Raw genomic sequence first — 21,169 nt, 5'->3', positions numbered from 1 at the left:
TTTTATTACTTAAAGTTGACATTTACCTCATGTCCATTTTCTATAGAGGAAATAGTAAATAGTAAAATGATTAGGAAAATAATGGAATAAACAGTAGTAGGGGGAAATACTGGAAGAGAAAATTAAACAGGAGAAATAATTCTATATAGATTTCATTTAGGAATTATAACTCTGTGTTTTGAAAAACATTAGTCATAGATGCTAGTGTAATCCAGTGAAGAAATTTCACCTGTAGGGCTAAAAGAAAAGGCAACATAAGTATATTCCTCACCATAGTTATTTTCCTTTACTTTAAAAAATTTGCCCATAAGCAATATGGACTTATTTTAAGAGCTTAAACAATATGAACATGTAATTTAAATTTGGTATGTATCCAGCCAATCTTTTTTATGCCCAATTATATACCCACATTTTCAATAGATGAATATGTTATAATGTATAAAATTTTTCTAACTACTTTGGATTTGAATAATATATCCAGAATGCTCTTACAAATCTTATCTATCTCTCTTTTTTTTTAATTAATAAGAACTGTGGAGGTCTGTGGCAAGTTGTGGATGCTGGTCTCTGTTCCGCAGGATGGGATTTGTTAAAGTTGTCAAGAATAAGGCCTAACATATGAAACCAGAAGTAAAGATAGACGATAAAAACTGAGAGGGTATAATCTAGGGATGCCTAGAGTGTACAATGATAGTGACTAAATGTACAAATTTAAAAAAAAATGTTTTTGCATGAGGAAGAACAAAGGAATGTCAGTATTGCAAAGTGTTGAAAATAGATGGTCATTCTTGTTTTAAAACTTCAACTTCTGTGTGAAACTAAAGCAAGAAATGTGTATTTGGTACAAAATTTATATTTTGACTAGTGCCTTTCCTAATTTAACATATATGGACAGTTTAATTGAACACTATAAGTACATGGAACCTTGAATAGGGTATGAGATTTTGTAGGTTTGTCCAGGTTAGTATGATAAATCCCAGAGTTATTAGTTTGGACATTTTTATGGCTTTGAACTGTAAACTGGTAACTTATTAGATTCCCTTAATAAAATCTGTTCCAATTCTAGAATATTGCATTTCCAGCAGCATTGGCAAGCTAAAACAGATTTTGGTACCAGTGAAGTGGGAAGCAGCAATTTACAAATACCAAATGTGGGAACAGGTTTTTGAATGGATAAGGGGAAGGTTCTGGAAGAGTTGTGAGGAACTTGATATAGAAGGCCTAGAATGCTTTGAAAAGCCTGTTGGTAGAAATATGGACTCTAACAATACTTCTGATAAGGCCTTAGACAGAAATGATGCGCTAACACATGCAAACTGGAAGGAAGGTGGACCCTTGCTTAAAAATGGCAGATAATCTGGCCAAATTGAGTACTACTATTGGATGAAAGTTAAAATTTAAATGCAATAATCCAGGATACTTAGCTGAGGAAATTTCCAAGCTAAATGTGCAAAAAACATACTGGCTTCTCCTTGCAGCCCATAGTAAAATGCAATAGGAAAGAGATAAGCTGAGAATAGAACTCTTAGGTACAAAGAAGCCAGAAATTGATGGTCTGGAAAATTCTGATCTTCCAGAAAGGGAGACCCCAGAGAATGGTGCCCCACATGAGGATTTAACCAACCATAAAATATAAAACCAGTAAGCCATTTCAGAAAAAGCCTGGATTGGAGATGAAGTTATCTAGAAAGGATTTGTGGAAAGTCCTTTTCTCTGGTGTGATCCCATTATACTGCATAGAAAACAAACAAGGTTGTTGTGGGATATGTATAAGCAGAGCCACTGGCAGTCTAGACTAAAAGGCACAGAAAAGGAACAAATTGAAGGAAAAATAACTTCAAAGGCGGAACCATAGAAGCAAAAGTCTGAAGCCAGGAAACCTCAGGCCAAGAGAATGGAACCAAGAATGCACTTGGAGAGGGTAAGTTTGCCCCTAAGGCAGAGGGGGGCCTTCTGCCTCAAGGAAGAGTTTTGATGCCTCAGGTGTCAGATAGGGTAGAGCACATTCCTTGGGGACTAGGGTGAGCCTTGCTACTACCCCATTGTTCAGAGGAGATTTGAGAATGAGGTTGAGAGTGTGCCCCAGAGATGGCCAAGAGCCTAAGTGTTGCCCCGATGTTTGGAGAGGGTGAAACTGAGAAAAAGTTGGTCTCCCCAGCATTCCTCAAGGTTGCAGCCAATACCTGAGCATTTACACAGAGCTGAGCCTCTGTGTTCATCCTTGGAAAGGGTGGGACTGCCACTTTCTAAAACCTTCATGATGAATGACTCTCAGACCTTGAAATCTAATGGAGTGTGCTCTATAGTTTTCTGGAATTGTTTGTGTCCAGTGGTCCTTGTATTCTTTCCAGTTTCTCCCTATAGAAATGGGAGTATTTATCCTATGACTGTTCCTCCATTGTATATTGGCAGCAGATAACTTGTTCTGAGTTTTACAGGTCCAGAGCCAGAGGAAAATTTTGTCTTAGGACAGACCATACCTGTAACTGACTTTGATGAGATTTTGTACCATTATGACTTTGTTTTTTATTTGTATTGTTACTGAAATGGTTTAAGGTTTTGTGAAATTGTAATGAATGTGTGTGTTTTGTTTATGGAAAGAACATGTCTTTTTGGAGGTCCAGAGGGTGGAATGTGCTGGTTTGAAAGGATGTATATCCCAGAAAAACCATGTTCTTTAATCATAATTCAGTATTCTTGGGTGGGATCTTTTTTTTTGTTTCCATGGAGATGTGACACACACAGTTCTTGGTGGCACCTTTTGATTAGGTGATTTCCACAGAGAAATATCTTTGCCCATTCAAGGTGGGTCTTAATCTGCCTATTGGAAGTTCTAAAGAGGGAAAAAGCTTCAGAGGCAACAGAGCCAACATGAGACCCAGACATTGGGAGATGTAGAAAGAAAACAACCACGGGGAAGCCTTTTGAAACCAGAAGCCAAAGGCCCCAGCAGGCATCAGCAGATGCCAGCCATGTGCCTTCTCAGCTTTCAGAGGTGTTCTGGACCATTAGCTTTTCTTGAGTCAAGGTATCTTTCTCTAGATGCTTTAGTTTGGACATTTTTATGGCTTTGAACTATAAACTTGTAACTCATTAAATTCCCTTTATAAAAGCCATTCCATTTACAGTTTTTTGCATTTCTGGCAGCATTAGCAAACTAATACACCAAGACACAGACATTTGGAGATGCAAATTGAGGGCACCCCAGAAGATGCTAGAAGCTGAGTGAGGCATTTGCAACCAGACACCAGGAGAGAAGAATAGCAGATGTGCCTTCCCATGTGACAGAGAAACCCCAGACACAATCAGTCTTTCTTGAATGAAGGTATCTTCTTGTCAGTGCCTTAACTTGAACGTTTTCATGGCCTTAGAACCGTAAGTTTGTAAACTAATATATCCCCTTTGTGAAAACCTACCATTTCTGGTATATTACATTCTGACAGCTTTAGCAAACTGAAACATCACCCTAATACCAAAGCCAGATAAAGATATTACAAGAAAAAAAAATTACAGACCACTTTCTCTAATGAATATAAATGAAAAAAATCCTCAAAAAGTACCTGTAAATCTAATCAAACAGCCCACTAAAAGAATTATACACCATGATCAAGTGGGTTTTAACTTAGGCATGCAAGGGATTTTAAACACAAGAAAATCAATTAATGTAATACACCACATTAACAAACAGAAGGGGGGAAGCACATAATTATCTTGATAGGTAATTTGACAAAATCCAGCATCCTTTCTTGATAAGAACACTTTGAAAGATTGGAATAGAAGGAAACTTCCTCAAGATAATAGAGGGCATATATGAAAACCCTCACAGCTAACATAGTACTTAGTGTTGAAAGACTCAAAACTTTCCCTCCAAGATCTGGAACAAGACAAGAATACCCACTGTCACCTGTGATATTCAAGATTGTGCTAGAAATTCTAGCTAGAGCAGTTAGGCAAGAAAAAGAAATAAAAGGCATCCACGTTGGAAAGGAAGAAGTAAGATGTTCACTGTTCGCTGATGACATGAGCCTATGTAGAGAAAGTCCTGAAAAATCTACAGCAAAGCTATTAGAACTAATAAATGAGTTCAGCAAAGTGCCATGATACAAGATCAACATGCAGAAATCAGTTTCTATATACTAACAATCTGAGGAAGAAATCAATAAAAAACTTATATTTACAGTCACAACTAAAAGAATGAAGTACTTAGGAATAAATTTAACCAAGGATGTAAAGAACATATACACAGAATATTACAAAACATTACTAAAAGAAATTTAAAAGACCTAAGTAAGTGGAAGGGCATTCTGTGTTCATGGATGGGAAGACTAAATGTTGTTAAGATGTCAATTCTACCTATATTAGTTTGGAAGCTGCTAGAATATGTTATACCCGAATTGGAACAGCCTTTAAAAACAGGAATTTTATAGTTGAAAGTTTACAGTTCTAAGGAAAGGGAAGGTCCAAATTAAGACACTTAACAAGAGGTTGCCTTCACTCAAGAAAGGCCAAAGGGTCAGAAACCCCTGTCAGCTAGGAAGTCACATAGCTGGCATTTGCTTGTCCCTTGCTTCTGGGCTCCATTGCTTTCAGCCTCTGTATCTGTGGAGGTTCCTCACATTGTTTCTCCAGGGCTGACTTTCATCTCTTAGCTTCCTGTGGCTCTCTCCAAATTCTGGGTTGCTTAGCATCTCATGGTAATGTCTGCTGGCCTCCATGTTTCTGTTCTCCACGTGTCTGCATCTGTGCCAGCTCTGCTGTGAAGTTTCTGTCAGCTCTGAGACATCTTTTGTTTCTGTAGGCTCTGTCATTTCTGGCTCTCTCTCAAAAATGGAGATAAAAGTTTCCAACCCAGTGCTGAATAGGGATTAAAAGAAACTGCTACTTCCACAAGATTGGATCAAGATTAAAACATGCTAGAAGTAAAAACCAAAAATTGTGGAACTGCAGCCCATATCAAACTCTGAAATTTGTTCTACAACTAAATTGTTGCAACGTGCTCTTATATTTATTGCATTTTTGTATATGTTATTTTTCACAAAAAAGAAAAATATATATTTCTTCTAGCCTCCAGTGTTTTGGAGCAGCTAGAAGGGAAAATTTGAAATAGTGGGATGGTAACCCATAACACACTCTGACATCTGTTCTGTATCTCCTTATTGAAGTGTACTTTGAAAATCATTTCTTTTTTTCTTCTCTTTGTACATATGTTATATTTAACAATAAAAAGCATTTAAAAAGAAGAATATAGGAGATAGAAATGGGGGTAGTGAAAGGGAAGCTGATGCTTTATTTGTGGAGAATTTCTGTTTAGGTTGATTAGAAATGTTTAGAGACGGAATGTGGTGATGGCAGCAAATTATTGTGAGTGTAATTAACACCTCTGAATTATGTTGGTGAATGTATTTGAAAGGGGAGGTTTTAGGTTGTTTATGTTACCAGAAGGAAAGTTAGAAGATAAAATAAGGGACTCTGTAACACAGTGAACCCTGTTGTAGACAATGCACTGTGATTAAAAAACATAAGAATGTTCTTTCATGAATTATAAGAAATGTATGAAACTTACAAGCTGTTAATAGCAGGGTAGTATTTGGGAAAACACATAAACTGTGGTCTGTAATTAACAGTAATATTTTAATATTCGTCCATCAGTTGTAACAAAGTTACTACACTAATGCAAAGTGTCAACAGTAGGGGCATATATGAGAATGCTGTGTATTTTTACATCCTTTTCTGTAAAACAAATTAGATTAGAATTAGATTAGTGATTCTGTAGGACTGGGCAAGGGTAGAAAATGTAAGTGGTATGGGGTTTTTCTTTTCAGAGTAATCAAAATGTTCTAAAATTGACTGGTAATGAATATACAACTCTGTTATAATAAAAAACACTGTACAGTTTGAATGGCATGTACAGTATGTGAATATATCTCAAAACCACTTTAAAAAATGGAGCTACACAAACAGTGAACCCTAAATATGAAGTATAGTAAATAGTACAATTATTAAAATGTGCTTCATCAATTGTAATAAAAAAAGAAAAAAGATTAAAACATGGCTTTTCCTGGGGTACATAATACCTTCAAACTGGCACGCTACCCAAATTGATTTACAGATTCAACACAATCCCAATAAAAATTCTAATAACTTACTTTGCAGAAATGGAAAAAGTAATTATCAAATTTATTTGGAAGGGTAAGGGTTCCCAAGTAGCCAAAAACCTCTTGAAAATTCAGAGCAATGAAGTTGGAGGACTTACACTTCCTGATCTTTAAGCATATTACAACGCTACAGAGCTCAAACTGCATGGTACTGGCATAGAGATATATTGACCAGTGGAATCGAATTGAGAGTTCAGAAATAGACAATCATATCTATTGCCTAGTGATATTTGACAGTGCTACCAAGTCCATTCAACTGGGATAGAGTAGTCTTTTCTTCAACAATTGGTGCTGGGAGAACTGAATTTCCATATCTAAAACAATGAAAGAGGACCCTATCAATACCTAATCCAAAAAGTAACTCAAAATGATGAAAGACCTAAAGGTGTAGAATCAGGGTGTGGTAGTTAGATTCACGTGTCAATTTGGCCAGGTGAAGGTGCTTAGTTCTGTTGCTGTGAATTTAGAAACAGGCAGGCCACTGTGTAGGTGCTTGGAAAGGGTGGGACTGCTACTTTCTAAAGATGAAGGATAAATGACTTTCAGACTTTAAAATCCAACAGTGTTTGCCCTGCAGGTTTTCAGAACTGTTTGGGTCTTGTGACTCCCGTGTTCCTTCCAATTTCTCCCTATGGAAATGAAAACCTGTATCCTGTGAATGTCCTCCTTTGCCTATTGTCACCAGATAATTTGTTTTGAAATTTGTAGGTCCACAGCCACTTTAATTTCGTTTAAGGTGATGTGTGTAGTTACCAAGTTGACAAGGGGTGGACATGTGGTAGTTAGGTTCAGGTGTCAACTTGGTCAGGTGAATGTGCTTAGTTCTACTGTGTGTACATGAGCCAATGGCATGTGAACCTCATCTGTTGCTGGTTACATCTGCAGTCGGCTAGGAGGCATGCCTGCTGCAATGAATGATGTTTGATTAAATTGGCTGGAAGCTTAAATGAGAGAGCTCAACGCACACAGCCCAAACAGCTCAGCATACCTCCTCTCAGCACTCTGAGCTCAGCCCAGGCCTTTGGAGATGCAGAAAGGAATCACCCCAGGGAAAGTTGTTGGAACCCGGAGGCCTGGAATGAAGGCCAGCAGAGATCGCCCTGTGCCTTCCCACGTAAGAAAGAATCTCAGTTGCAAGTTAACTGCCTTTTCTCTGAAGAACTACACATTTTTAGCTAAACAAATCCCCTTTTATTAAAAGCCAGTCTACCTCTGGTGTGTTGTGTTCTGGCAGCTAGTGAACTAGAACACAGAGCCTTAAAACTCCCAGAAGAAAATGTAGGCTTGCATCTTCAAAATCTCGTGGTAGACAATGGTTTCTAAGACTTTACCATCAAAGCACAAGCAATGGAAGAAAAAATAAAGAGGACACCCTCAAAATTAAAACCTTTTGTACTTCAAAGAACTTGGCCAGGAAAATGAAAAGGCAGCCTATTTAATTTGGAAACCATGTCTCCAATAAGGTGTTTCTTTTTTTCCAGTATATATATTTTTTAATTTTAGCATTTGTTCCCCCTAGTATTTATTTATTTTTAATCCATATGTTTTACTCATCTGTCCATACCATAGATAAAAGGAGTATCAGACACAAGGTTTTCACAATCACACAGTCACATTGCAAAAGCTTTATCATTATACAGTCATCTTCAAGGAACTTGGCTACTGGAATACAGCTCTACAGTTTCAGGCACTTCCCTCTAGCCACTCTAATACACCTTAAGCTAAAAAGGGGATATCTATATAATGCATAAGAATAACCTTCAGGCCAACCTCTCGGCTCTTGTTTGAAATCTCTCAGACATTGACACTATTTTGTCTCATTTTTCTCTTCCCTCTTTCAGTTGAGATAGTTTTCTCAATCCCTTGATGCTGAGTCCCAGCCCATTCTAGGATTTCTGTCCCCCACTTCCAGTGAGGTTTACAGCCCTGGGAGTCATGTCCCACATAGAGATGGGGAGGGCAGTGAGTTTGCTTGCCATGTTGGCTGAGGGAGAGGCCACATCTGAGCAACAAAAGATGTTCTCTGGCGGTGACTGAGCCCTCGATCTTGGGGATTGCCCCTATGGAACTTACTCCTGCAATGGATAGGTTGAGCCTACTAAATCTTATGCCTAAGAGTCACCCCTAGAAAACCTTTTGTTGTTCAGATGTGGCCTCTTTCTCTAAACCAAATGGGCAGGTGAACTCACTGCCCTCCCCACCATGTGGGACATGACTCCTAGGGGTATAAATCTCCCTGGCAATGTGGAATAGAACTCCTGGGATTTTCCGGGACTCAGCATCATAGGATTAAGAAAATCTTCTTGACCAAAAGGGGGAGGAGAGAAATGAGACAAAATGAAGTTTCAGTGGCTGAAAGATTTCAGAGTTGAGATGTTATCCAGGAGGTTATTCTTATGCATTATATAAATATCCCTTTTTAGTTTATGGTGTATTAGAGTGGCTGGAGGGAAGTACCTGAAACTGTTGATCTGTGTTCCAGCAACCTTGATTCTTAAAGGTGATTGTATAATGATACAGCTTTTACAGTGTGACTGTGTGATTGTGAAAATCTTGAGTCTGTTTCTCCTTTTATCCAGGGGGTGGACAGATAAGTAAAAAAATATGGAAAAAAAACTAATAAGGGTAAAATAAATTGGGTAGATCGAAATACTAGTGGTCTGTGAGAGGGAGGGGTAAGGGGTATGGGATGTATGGGTTTTTTCTTTCTTTTTTGGAGTGATGCAAATGTTCTAAAAATGATCATGGTGATGAATAAACAACTATGTGATCTTGTGAACCATTGTACACCTTCTATAAATTGTAGGTGTGTAAGGATTTGGTAATAATGTGAGTACACTGAATGAAGCTGAATGTGAGAAGGAAGGAGGACTGGGGGCACATGTGAAACCAGAAGGAAAGATAGACAATAAAGACTGAGATGGTATAATCTAGAAATGCTTAGAGAGTACAAGGTAGTAACTAAATGTACAAATTTAAAAATGTTTTTGTATGAGAACAAAGGAGTGTCAGTATTGCAAGGTGTTGAAAATAAATGGTCATACATATTTTAAAACTTAAAAAAAGATTTGGTAATAAAAATACTTTTAAAATAATAATGTGTTATACAGGGTAAAATACACCTAATTTAATCTGTGGACTATAGTTAATGGTAGTATTTTATTATTGTTTCAGCAGTTTTAACCAAGTACCGCCTAATGCAAAGTGTCAATATTAGGATGATATATAGTAATCTTGTATTTTTTACATGACTTTTATGTAAACCTATAACCTCTCTAATTAAAAAATAGTAATTATAGTAACAATTTTTTAAAGCCATTGTGCTAAGTGAAAAAAATCCAGATACAAAGTAGTATATATTATTTGATTGCATTTATAGAAAATGAAATATAAATGACTTCATAGAGACAATTAGATTAGTTGTTATGTAGGGCTGGGGAGGGATAGAGGGACTGAGAGGGAACTGCTAAGGGGTATAGAGTTTCTCTTTTGGGACTAATTAACATGTTCTAAAATTGATTGTGGTGATGAATGCACAACTCTGTGATTATGCTGAAAGCCTTTGATTATACATGTTGGATGGATAGTATGGCATGTGAATATATCTCAGCAAAACTGCTTTTTAAAAAATTGTAAAGAGGAAAATACGCTTGTTTGTTGCTTCCTATGAAACAGAGCTCGAACAATATTAAGGAATGATAAGGAAGAAAGAAAGAGAGAGAGAAAGAGAGAAAGAAAGAAAGAAAGAAAGAGACAGATGGGTTCATGGAGTCTGAAGCTTAGCCATAACAGACAACAGACAACTTTATTCTTAACTAGTTCCTGCTTATATACTGCAGGGTTTAGGTGACTAAAAGCAGGCATACATTTCGTGAAAAAACAGAGTGCCTACTTATCAGTATATCACTCTCTATATACAAGAGATAGCTAACAAGACCTTGGGGCTTAAGAAAAAACAAACATTCTCTCCCTGTCAGACTGTCCTCCAGTTAAGCAGATAGCAGTCTCCATAGTTGACTGCCGACACCACTCTGAAGCCAGTTGCTCCCAGCAAATTCCGCAGATTTTCCATTAACCCTGGTTCCTACACTTGTTGACTTTAGAAAATCATGGACTGTAGATTGATAGCACTGAACAGAAACCCCTACTGTTACTGTCTATAACTTGAATTGGCAGCAACAGCATTAAATTTCACTGTCTTCTTAAACCTGTACCAAGGCAGGAGATGCACTCAATAGAATCAATAAATATTCAGGGATGGTATAAAAACCTTTTTAAGAAATAATATCTAACCTTCTTTTATGCCAGGGAGCTCTGGCCTTTTTTCTTATCCTCTTATAGGCAGGTGTTAGCTCATACCCAGGAATACTTCTCTGAACATGTGGTAGAGAATGGAATAAATCAGTTACCCGTGGTGAAAGAGATAGATTATAAAAACTGTAGTATTTGGCATTTTGGTTCTTGTGGCTGTCTTCCAATTAAACAGAGGTCAAATAGAATCTTTGCTTAATTTTGGAAATTATATACATGTTTATCTGTATAATATGTGTGTGTATGTATGTATATAAATGTACATAGAATCATCTTAATTCTGCAGATAGTTATCATGGAGCCTAAGGTGAAGTATCTCTATTTTTAGCACAAAATTAATTTGTACTTTTTGTGTTTATTCTCTCAGTTTCTGCCACTGCCTTCTACAAAGCACAACCTGTAATTCAGTTCATGTGTGAAGTTCTTGACATTCATAATATCGATGAGCAACCAAGACCTCTGACTGACTCTCATCGCGTAAAATTCACCAAAGAGATAAAAGGTGAATTAATTAGCATTTGAAACATCTTAACTATAAAATACATGGTTAGAACAAATTTTTATTGCATTGTTTCTTTGTAATTAATACATTTTCATGTCACATCACCAGTTAAAATATAGATCAATTACAAAATGTTACCTTGAATTCACAATTAACATCTTAAGTTTTGTTTGAATGAAAGGCATGCCAAGTAATAGAATTAGTATCAAAAGCAGTTAAATTATTGTTAATACTTTCCCTTACTAGCTGAAGAGATCATAGAGTCTCATGGGAAAATGCTTGTATAATACTGTTAAAGGTAGGAAGCTTATTCCAAAAACATTGTTACTCCAGAACTGGAAACATTGTTTGAACGTGTTCTAATATAATGACTTCCTTATTTTTAAATATAGCAGGTTTATTTTATTCCTTTGAAAATTTATGGATATGAACCTAGCATGTTTTCATATGTCATTCTAGAGTTGGAACAAGTTATTTAATGGATATTATTATAATGTTGACTATTGATCTTGCCTGTTTTACTTAGTAGCTAAAGTTGCTACAGTAGAGTTACATCATTTGTACATTTCATTCACATAAATTCATCTCTTCATGGTCTCCCAAAAAGAAAAGGAAATAATTTTAATCTTGTTCTAAAATTTATATTTTGCATATACTTATTCCATATATATACCTATATATATCCATTTTTATATGCATTTAAATATACATATGTAGTTTTATATCTAGACTAACATACACTGTACCTTATCAGTATTTTCAGGGATTTTTCAAGGGTAATTTTGATTATGCACAATTCTTGCCTTGTTCATGATTTTTGAACCTAACCTTCATATAAGATGTGAGTGCACTGTATTTTGTTCTTTGTGATTTAGACATTAAGAGAATGAGTAGTATAAATTCTACTTGTATTGTGTTCTGTCTTAAGGAGCCAGAAATAATTGTTTTATTTTAAGATTTTACCTATTGCAGATAATTTTCAGCTTCTGATTTGAATGAAGCATTCAAGTGTGTTCACTGAACATCTTTCAGATTCTCAAAATCACTTAGAGTGGCTGAATACATCCTGCTTGGTCCAGTAATCACTCATTCTTTGCCATTCAGTAACCAGAAGAGTCTTTGTAATAAAACATTAAAAGGAAAATACTTTCTGCTTTGAAAATAAACATCATTTACCTCAAGTTGCTCAAGTGCCAAAATAAGAAACTGTTATATATAACTGTTTTGCAACCATACCATTGTCCTTTCATAATCTGTATTAACTACACAGTTAGTATTGTTGGGAGGTAGTGCATTATCTACCATTAATATGTGATCATCTAAATGCCATGGTTTCCAGTGGAGTTGCTGCTTAGTTACCACCTCTGATATATCATGAAGTCACCTACATTATTTTTTGGTAACTATGCAATCAACTCATGTCACCACTCTATCACAGAAAATACAAGATGTACAGAACAAGGATTCAACTGCTGCCCGAAGAGCATGGACTCGATCTTAACTTCAACTGCTCAGGGGCCAAAAGAAATGACTGAAAAAATGACTAGAAAGCATTATAAAGTTGATGTTATAGTGAAGGTAAAGCCAAGTTTATAGGTTAAATATTTGATTTATTAAAGCCAAAAATTTTTTTGGTTGATGGAGGGTTTGGGGAGGGCCTGGGCAGAGAATTACCTTGTCCATTTTTTTTATTTTTTTAACTTTCTGCTAACCCCTAGATTTTGTTCTGATTTAGGTGCCTCTGGTCCTAGATTTGTGGTAGGACAATCTGGGTTGAATTTAATTGGCAAACTGATTTTTTTTCCCCAAAGTCAAGAGGGTTTCTTTTGGAAAAAGGGCTTTTTAAAGTACACCATGTATTCTTACACAGTAACTCAAGAGAGTCAAAGTTATGTGTTCTCTGTTATGTATTTTAGCTGTCATGAGGAGTCTGTTGGTAGCTATTAAATATTGGTGCAAAGTATACTGTAATGAGTAGATTTTCTTAGTATATTAATTTTGTTCCAGTTTAACTGCTTCTTAAATGTTTATCAATAACTTTGGGAGTAGTTTCTTTGTTCAATAATTCATTGTAAATAGTAGAAAGAGTAGGGGAAATATATGGTAAAAATACCATATATATTAAAAAATACCAATTTATTTTTGGTAAAAGCTAATTTGATAGGCTTACAGAACCTTACTAATGTTTTTTTAATTCAGGAGAATACTTGAAAAAATTGCGAAGTGGTGCAGATAACAGAAATTTGTTTTAAATTCTTCTGCGTTTTCCTCCTAAATATCCTAAATATATTATTTTCCGTCTTGTTTATTTCATATTGTTGACATTTTCTCCCTATAAGACCCTCCCTTGATAGCATTTTATTTTCTTAGTCTCCTTTGTAGAGAAACATAATAAACTATTATAATCTGAAATTTTGTTTTTTTAATTTAAGGTAGTTACTAATAAAGACTCTTTCTCTGATTCAGTTAGAAGTGCTTCTCAAGAAAAACCCCAAACAGTCTAGTACAGGGACACTCTGTCAACTTAACATTTAATTTGTGCTGTTATATCAAAAGAAAATATTTACTATGGGTAAAATTTGGTATTGCGTTTAATAATTATATACGGAAATGTTACATTATAGCAGGGCTTCTTAACCTTGGCATTATTGACATTTTGGGCTGGATAATTCTTTGTTTTGGTGGGAGAAGCCTGTCCTGTGCATTGTAGGATATTTAGCAACATCCCTGGCCTCTACCCACCAGATGCCTATAGCACCACCCCAATCGTGGCAATCAGAAATATTTCTATTCCCCGTGCCTGCCCACGCAAAAGAATAAAAAAAAAGACATTACCAAAATCTAGACATTACCAAATATCTCTTGTGCAAAATCACCCTAGCTGAGAATTACTATACTATAGAAATTACCAATATAAAAGGTTAATAATACCAAGACTAATAACCATAAATACTATTAGTGAGCTAGAAGAGTTTCCTTCATCTACCTCTTTTTAGATTTTCCTTCTTTGGAGTCTAGGCAGAACAAATGGAGTTGCTGACCTGTGACCAGTAGCCACTGTTTGTTTGTTATCTCCCTTAAGTAGCTTCAAAGCTGCACTGTCGCCTATGATAGCCACTAGCCACATGTAGCTCTTTAAAATTAAATAAAATTGAAAATTTAATTTCTTGGTCACAGTAGCCATATTTCATATATTTAGTAATTACGTGTTGCTAGTGATTACCATATCAGAGAGTACAGACATAAAACATTCCATCATCTCAGACGGGCTGCAGGGATCTAGGAACACCTAAAATCATATGCTTAATTGTATGTATGTGCAGAGTATATTGCTTTCATCAAATTTTCAGAGGGGTCACTGACTCCATAAAAAGGGACGGCCCCTGCTCTAGAAATTATTTTGGTGCATCTTACTTCCAATAGTCTATAGTAAAAGAACTGTGAAAAGACTCGCTATATTATATTTCAATAAAATTGTCACTCCACCACTGTTAAAGGGACCTGGCATTTTTTTGTATAGATCTTTGAAGGATTTCCTTCTTCAGCTTCATGAAATTCTGATCTTCAACCAGTATGTGATGATGGGGCTATTCAAATATCATACACTTTGAAGATTGTAGAATATCTTGAGAAGTATGGCTAGTGTTCTTTCATTCTTCCTTTCCTTTCCCAGCATAAATACCTGAATTCATTATAAACAGGGTTTTTTTTTGTTTGTTTTTTTTCCATTGATGGAGAACTTTGACCTTTGAAATGGGCTTTGCAAATTTTATTATTCTGTTTTTTAACATATAAAACTTAATAGGGTAGAGAAAAAGCTTGCAGTTAGGTCTATCACAATTGTAACCATTATAAGAGATGTTATATTAAGTCCTTGTTACTATCACATTGCCTATATCACAGATTTTCTGTCTGAATTTGAGTTTTGTAGTAGTGAACAGGCTATCTAAGAATAAATACTTTTACATGTGACAGTTCTGTAACCTCAGTTTTTCTTGTTGGGAACAGGTCTGAAGGTTGAAGTGACTCATTGTGGAACAATGAGAAGGAAATACCGTGTTTGTAATGTAACAAGAAGGCCTGCCAGTCATCAAACGTAAGAAAAGCTGGTGTTTGTCAGAGCAATAGTAATGTGAGGCAGCTTGTTCTAGTTAGTGGGTTGGAAGTTATGCTGGCTCTTAATGGACTGAGTTAATAATATGTGCTTTTTTTTTTCAGCTTTCCTTTACAGTTAGAAAATGGCCAAACTGTGGAGAGAACAGTTGCACAGTATTTCAGAGAAAAGTATACTCTTCAGCTAAAATATCCACACCTCCCCTGTCTGCAAGTGGGGCAGGAGCAGAAACATACCTACCTGCCACTAGAAGTAATACATATAGGTTGCTTATTAATGTCCTCTTATTCATCATTCTTTGGGATTTTGTATATCATTTAACCTACCTTATTCTCTGTCACAATTATTTTAGTTTGAACTGATTTTAGAATTTTAATTTAATACAGAAAAAATTCATCCATAATCCTCCCACTCTATTGAAACCACTGTTAACATTTTGGTACACTTATTTTCAATCTTTTTATCCACATTTTACCTATCTATAATCATATTGCAAAATAATTGTTTGCTCCTTTTTTTACTTAATACAATATTAAGAAGAAAAGATTGAGATGATGGAAATTTCTGAAAATGAATAATGGTTATCATAGCACATTATAAATGTAATTAAGACCAGTAAGTTGTATTTTTGAATTTAGTAGAGGTTAAAATGGGAAATTTTATATTGTATTTATATGTTATCACAATAAAAAATTTTTTAAAAATAAGAGATTTAATGAAGTAGATTTTAAAATTTTATTTCGCATGTAATTGGCACTACACTGAGAGCTTAAAAAAAAGATATGTGTCTAATACAAAACTTTCTTCTATTTGTAGGTCTGTAATATTGTGGCAGGACAACGATGTATCAAGAAGCTCACAGACAATCAGACTTCCACTATGATCAAGGCAACGGCAAGATCTGCGCCAGATAGACAAGAGGAAATCAGCAGATTGGTTAGTATTTAATGCTAAATATGAGAATTTAAAGCATATTAGGGTAAGTTGCTAAAGAACCATGTTCTTATCAGCCCGTTTCAGGGACTGTCGGAATTAAACAAGATCATGGAAATGATCTAGCAGTGTTCTGTGGTAGACCTTGGTGGGTTTTATTAAAAGGGTTAGGTCCCTCTAATTTAACCCTTAGCTCTTTAATTAAATCCAGAATAGATTCTCTCAGAACTTATGTTTCCATTTAATAAACTGCAATGTTGTTACCTCCCACCTAAAAGAGGAGGGGAAAAGGAGGAAAAGTCAAGATATTATGACCAGCAATAGTGAAAAGTCTTGACACTCATTCTAGGATTGCTTGGCTCCCAGTATCATACTGGCAACTGTATGAGATGAGTAAAGAAATAAAAGACAGCCCCAACCATGTAGGAGTGCCAAGTAAGCCTTTTATGTGCCCTCTATTCTGTCTCATTATTCTATATAATAGGTGAGAGTAGAGTTACCCAGCAGACTGATAGAATAAGACAAAGCAAAAAATAAAAGAGCATCAGACTCATCTCATTCTTGAGTGCCATTTCAGTTGCCCAAAGCTGAGGAGAAAAAAGTCTAGAAATAAGAAAATTATTCAAAACAGAAGCACTTTTAAAAGTTTGTTGGAAAAGAATTGCAGAGCTGACTCTTTCGTTTATAAGCTACTTACAGAAAAGACCTTTTATTTCTTAGACAATTTATAAAGACTGAATGGAAGTGATTACATGATATCTAATCACAAAAATACAGGCTGATCCTCATCCAAATTTTTCTCTGCTTCTACTATAACAAAATTATAAAAGTTTTCCCAAAACCTATAAAAACTAGAACCTCTCACTATCTCTAGTCTATAAAATCTTAATAACTAGCTGTTCTAACTTATTTATTAAAACTTAACTGTTCAGACTTCCGGAGAAGATGGCGGCTTAGTAAGACGCGCGGGTCTTAGTTCCTCCTCCAGAACAGCTACTAAAGAAATAGAAACAGTACAAAACAGCTCCCGGAGCCACGACAGAGAACAGAAACACAGCGTACCCCATTCTGGAACGGCTGAACCGGCTAAGAGAATCCGCTGCGGTGAGGTCCCCGAGAGGCGCACGCTTCCCCGGGCTGTGGCGGCTGGCGGCCGGAGCCCCTCCCTCCCTCCTTCCCGGGCCGGCTGGGAGATTTGGATCGGCACTCCCCCAAGCCACGTCGGCTGGCGACCCTCCCCCACAGCAAGAGTCTTCCAAAGTTAAAGGAGCCACAGCATCTTTTACTGGTGGGACCCGCAGACAGACGAGCACCACATACTGGACAGGATAAGAAAAACAGAGCCCAGAGACTTCACAGGAAAGCCTTTCAACCTGCTGGGTCCCACACCCAGGGAAATCTGATTAAATGCCCAGACACCAGCAAAAAATAACGGATCACAACAGGAAAATTGAAGATATGGCCCAGTCAAAGGAACAAACCAATAGCTCAAAGGAGATACAGGAGCTGAGACAACTAATTCTGAATATACGAACAGAAATGGAAAACCTCTTCAAAAACCAAATCAATAAATTGAGGGAGGACATGAAGAAGGCATGGGCTGAACAAAAAGAAGAAATGGAAAGTCTGAAAAAACAAATCATAGAACTTATGGGATTGAAGGACAAAGTAGAAAAGATGGAAAAAACAATGGAAACCTACAATGGTAGATTTAAAGAGACAGAGGCTAGAATTAGTGAACTGGAGGATGGAATATCTGAAATCCAAAAAGAAACAAAAACTATAGGGAAAAGAATGGAAAAATATGAGCAGGGACTCAGGGAATTGAATGACAATATGAAGCGCACAAATATACGTGTTGTGGGTGTCCCAGAAGGAGAAGAGAAGGGAAAAGGAGGAGAAAAACTAATGGAAGAAATTATCACTGAAAATTTCCCAACTCTTATGAAAAACCTAAAATTACAGATTCAAGAAGTGCAGCGCACCCCAAAGAGATTAGACCCAAATAGGCGTTCTCCAAGACATTTACTAGTTAGAATGTCAGAGGTCAAAGAGAAAGAGAGGATCTTGAAAGCAGCAAGCAAAAAACAATCCATCACATACAAGGGAAACCCAATAAGACTATGTGCAGAATTCTCAGCAGAAACCATGGAAGCTAGAAGACAGTGGGATGATATATTTAAATTACTAAAAGAGAAAAACTGCCAACCAAGACTTCTATATCCAGCAAAATTGTCCTTCAAAAATGAGGGAAAAATTAAAAGATTTTCAGACAAAAAGTCACTGAGAGAATTTGTGACCAAGAGACCAGCTCTGCAAGAAATACTAAAGGGAGCACTAGAGTCAGATACGAAAAGACAGAACAGAGAGGTATGGAGAAGAGTGTAGAAAGAAGGAAAATCAGATATGATATATATAATACAAAAGGCAAAATGGTAGAGGAAAATATTATCCAAACAGTAATAACACTAAATGTTAATGGACTGAATTGCCCAATCAAAAGACGTAGACTGGCAGAATGGATTAAAAAACAGGATTCTTCTATATGCTGTCTACAGGAAACACATCTTAGACCCAAGGTAAACATAGGTTGAAAGTGAAAGGTTGGGAAAAGATATTTCATGCAAATGACAACCAGAAAAGAGCAGGAGTAGCTATACTAATATCCAACAAATTAGACTTCAAATGTAAAACAGTTAAAAGAGACAAAGAAGGATACTATCTACTAATAAAAGGAACAATTAAACAAGAAGACATAACAATCATAAATATTTATGCACCGAACCAGAATGCCCCAAAATACGTGAGGAATACACTGCAATCACTGAAAAGGGAAATAGACACATCTACCATAATAGTTGGAGACTTCAATTCGCCACTCTCATCAATGGACAGAACATCTAGACTGAGGATCAATAAAGAAATAGAGAATTTGAATATTACAGTAAATGAGCTAGACTTAACAGACATTTATAGGACATTACACCCCACAGCAGCAGGATACACCTTTTTCTCAAGTGCTCATGGATCATTCTCAAAGATAGACCATATGCTGGGTCACAAAGCAAGTCTTAACAAATTTAAAAAGATTGAAATCATACACAACACTTTCTCAGATCATAAAGGAATGAAGTTGGAAATCAATAATAGGCGGCGTGCCAGAAAATTCACAAATACGTGGAGGCTCAACAACACACTCTTTAACAATGAGTGGGTCAAAGAAGAAATTGCAAGAGAAATTAGTAAATACCTCGAGGCAAATGAAAACAAAAACACAACATATCAAAACCTATGGGACGCAGCAAAGGCAGTGCTAAGAGGGAAATTTATTGCCCTAAATGCCTATATCAGATAAGAAGAAAAGGCAAAAATTCAGGAATTAACTGTCCACTTGGAAGAACTGGAGAAAGAACAGCAAACTAACCCCAAAGCAATCAAAAGGAAAGAAATAACAAAGATTAGAGCAGAAATAAATGAAATTGAGAACATGAAAACAATAGAGAAAATCAATAAGACCAGAATTTTGTTCTATGAGAAAATCAATAAGATTGATGGGCCCTTATCAAGATTGACAAAAAAGAAGAAGAAAGAGGACGCAAATAAATAAGATCAGAAATGGAAGAGGAGACATAACCACTGACCTCACAGAAATAAAGGAGGTAATAACAGGATACTATGAACAACTTTACGCTAATAAATACAACAATTTAGATGAAATGGACAGGTTCCTGGAAAGGCATGAACAACCAGCTCTGACTCAAGAAGAAATAGATGACCTCAACAAACCAATCACAAGTAAAGAAATTGAATCAGTCATTCAAAAGCTTCCCAAAAAGAAAAGTCCAGGACCAGACAGCTTCACATGTGAATTCTACCAAACATTCCAGAAAGAATTAGTACCAACTCTGCCCAAACTCTTCAAAAAATCAAAGTGGAAGGAAAGCTACCTAATTCATTCTATGAAGCCAACATCACCCTCATACCAAAACCAGGCAAAGATATTACAAAAAAAGAAAACTACAGGTTACCCGGCAGGAATCTAAAGGCTCCGCACCAGCTGCGCGAGCCCCGCCCCTCCACCCACCGTGATGGCTGCGGGGCGCCCCCAGGCGTGGCTGATGCCCGCGGCTGCCTCCGAGACCTGCTGGGCAGCGCCGAAGAGCCGTGGCGGGCCGAGTAGCCGTCGGGGCGCCGCTGTCCTGCTGGTCACCGCCAACATGGACTCGCCTTGGAAGACCAAGCCTGCAGAAGAACCGACTGCAGGAGTTTTATCAGGTGAGCTGCTTCTCACAGCTGCTGCGTACTCATGCCTCCCTACTCCTCTGGGCAGCAACTCCGAGCCCTGGTGGCTGGTTCTGGAGAGCCTCTGCTGGGGGAAACAAGATGCCATGTAGGAAAAAACTCTTTAAAGTGGTCCATGCAATGACAACAACCATTTGACTGAGCTTGAAGCCCATTCTTCTTCCAAAGTTCAGTCTTCAGAAGAAAGCATCCTCAACAATTTGACTGCAATCTCCTGAGGGATCCAATCAGATAAGGCACTCCTAAATTCCCAGTCCTCAGAAGTTGTGGGAAATAAGATATTTTTGTTGATTTAAGATATGAACTTTTATGGTAATTTGTTATGCAGCAAAATATAACTAATACACTAACAGATTGTTTTTATAAATATAGCATATCATTAAAATGAAAACCTTACAAAGGTAGATTTATTTTAAGCAACCAGGTTTAAGTTTTCAAAAGTAAAATAGTTCTTTAGCATTCGTAAATTAAGTAAATTATATTCAAGGATAGGGCAACATGTTTGATATTAATGTTATTAGCATAATTGTTTTAAGAAGGAATGGTTATCTTGATATATATATATATCAAAAGATATTGCTAAAATTCAGCAATCATTTCTTATTTAAAAAAGCTCAGTGCATGCAGACTGGAGGAATATTTTTATAAGATGTTATAAATTTGTATTTGAACAACACCATAACCTTGTTTTTGGTGACTCAACTGAGACATTTCCCCAAAATTTCAGAATAAGAAAAGATCACCTTTTAATTTTAAGCTAAATTAAAATCAAGACATTGATATTAGGCATCTTCTGTTTCTAGAATATCTAAAGAAAGGGAATATTCTCCTAGTGGGATGCTTGGCTCAGCA

The 21,169-nt window shown here is 36.4% G+C and overlaps 1 protein-coding gene across 8 annotated transcripts in view; it reads left to right on the top strand.

Annotated features, from left to right (window-relative positions):
• The window catches only part of AGO3 (argonaute RISC catalytic component 3), a 228,780-nt gene that overhangs the window by 142,353 nt on the left and 65,258 nt on the right, over positions 1-21,169 (top strand). For 7 of the 8 annotated variants that reach the window (XM_077150311.1, XM_077150306.1, XM_077150307.1 and 4 more), the window contains 4 exons: positions 10,834-10,968; positions 14,977-15,064; positions 15,187-15,334; positions 15,899-16,018. In XM_077150311.1, coding sequence (XP_077006426.1) covers positions 10,878-10,968; positions 14,977-15,064; positions 15,187-15,334; positions 15,899-16,018 — 447 coding nt within the window. In that variant the 5' untranslated portion in view covers positions 10,834-10,877. Of the gene's footprint in view, positions 1-439; positions 3,326-10,833; positions 10,969-14,976; positions 15,065-15,186; positions 15,335-15,898; positions 16,019-21,169 lie in introns of those variants that run through there. The other variant, XM_077150312.1, reaches the window with a different exon arrangement.

Source organism: Tamandua tetradactyla, chromosome 2 (genome assembly GCF_023851605.1).
Source record: "Tamandua tetradactyla isolate mTamTet1 chromosome 2, mTamTet1.pri, whole genome shotgun sequence".
In the NCBI taxonomy this organism is placed as follows: Eukaryota; Metazoa; Chordata; class Mammalia; order Pilosa; family Myrmecophagidae; genus Tamandua; species Tamandua tetradactyla.
The sequence above is the reverse complement of the archived record's forward strand: the minus strand, read 5'-3'. Positions and strand labels throughout refer to the sequence as shown.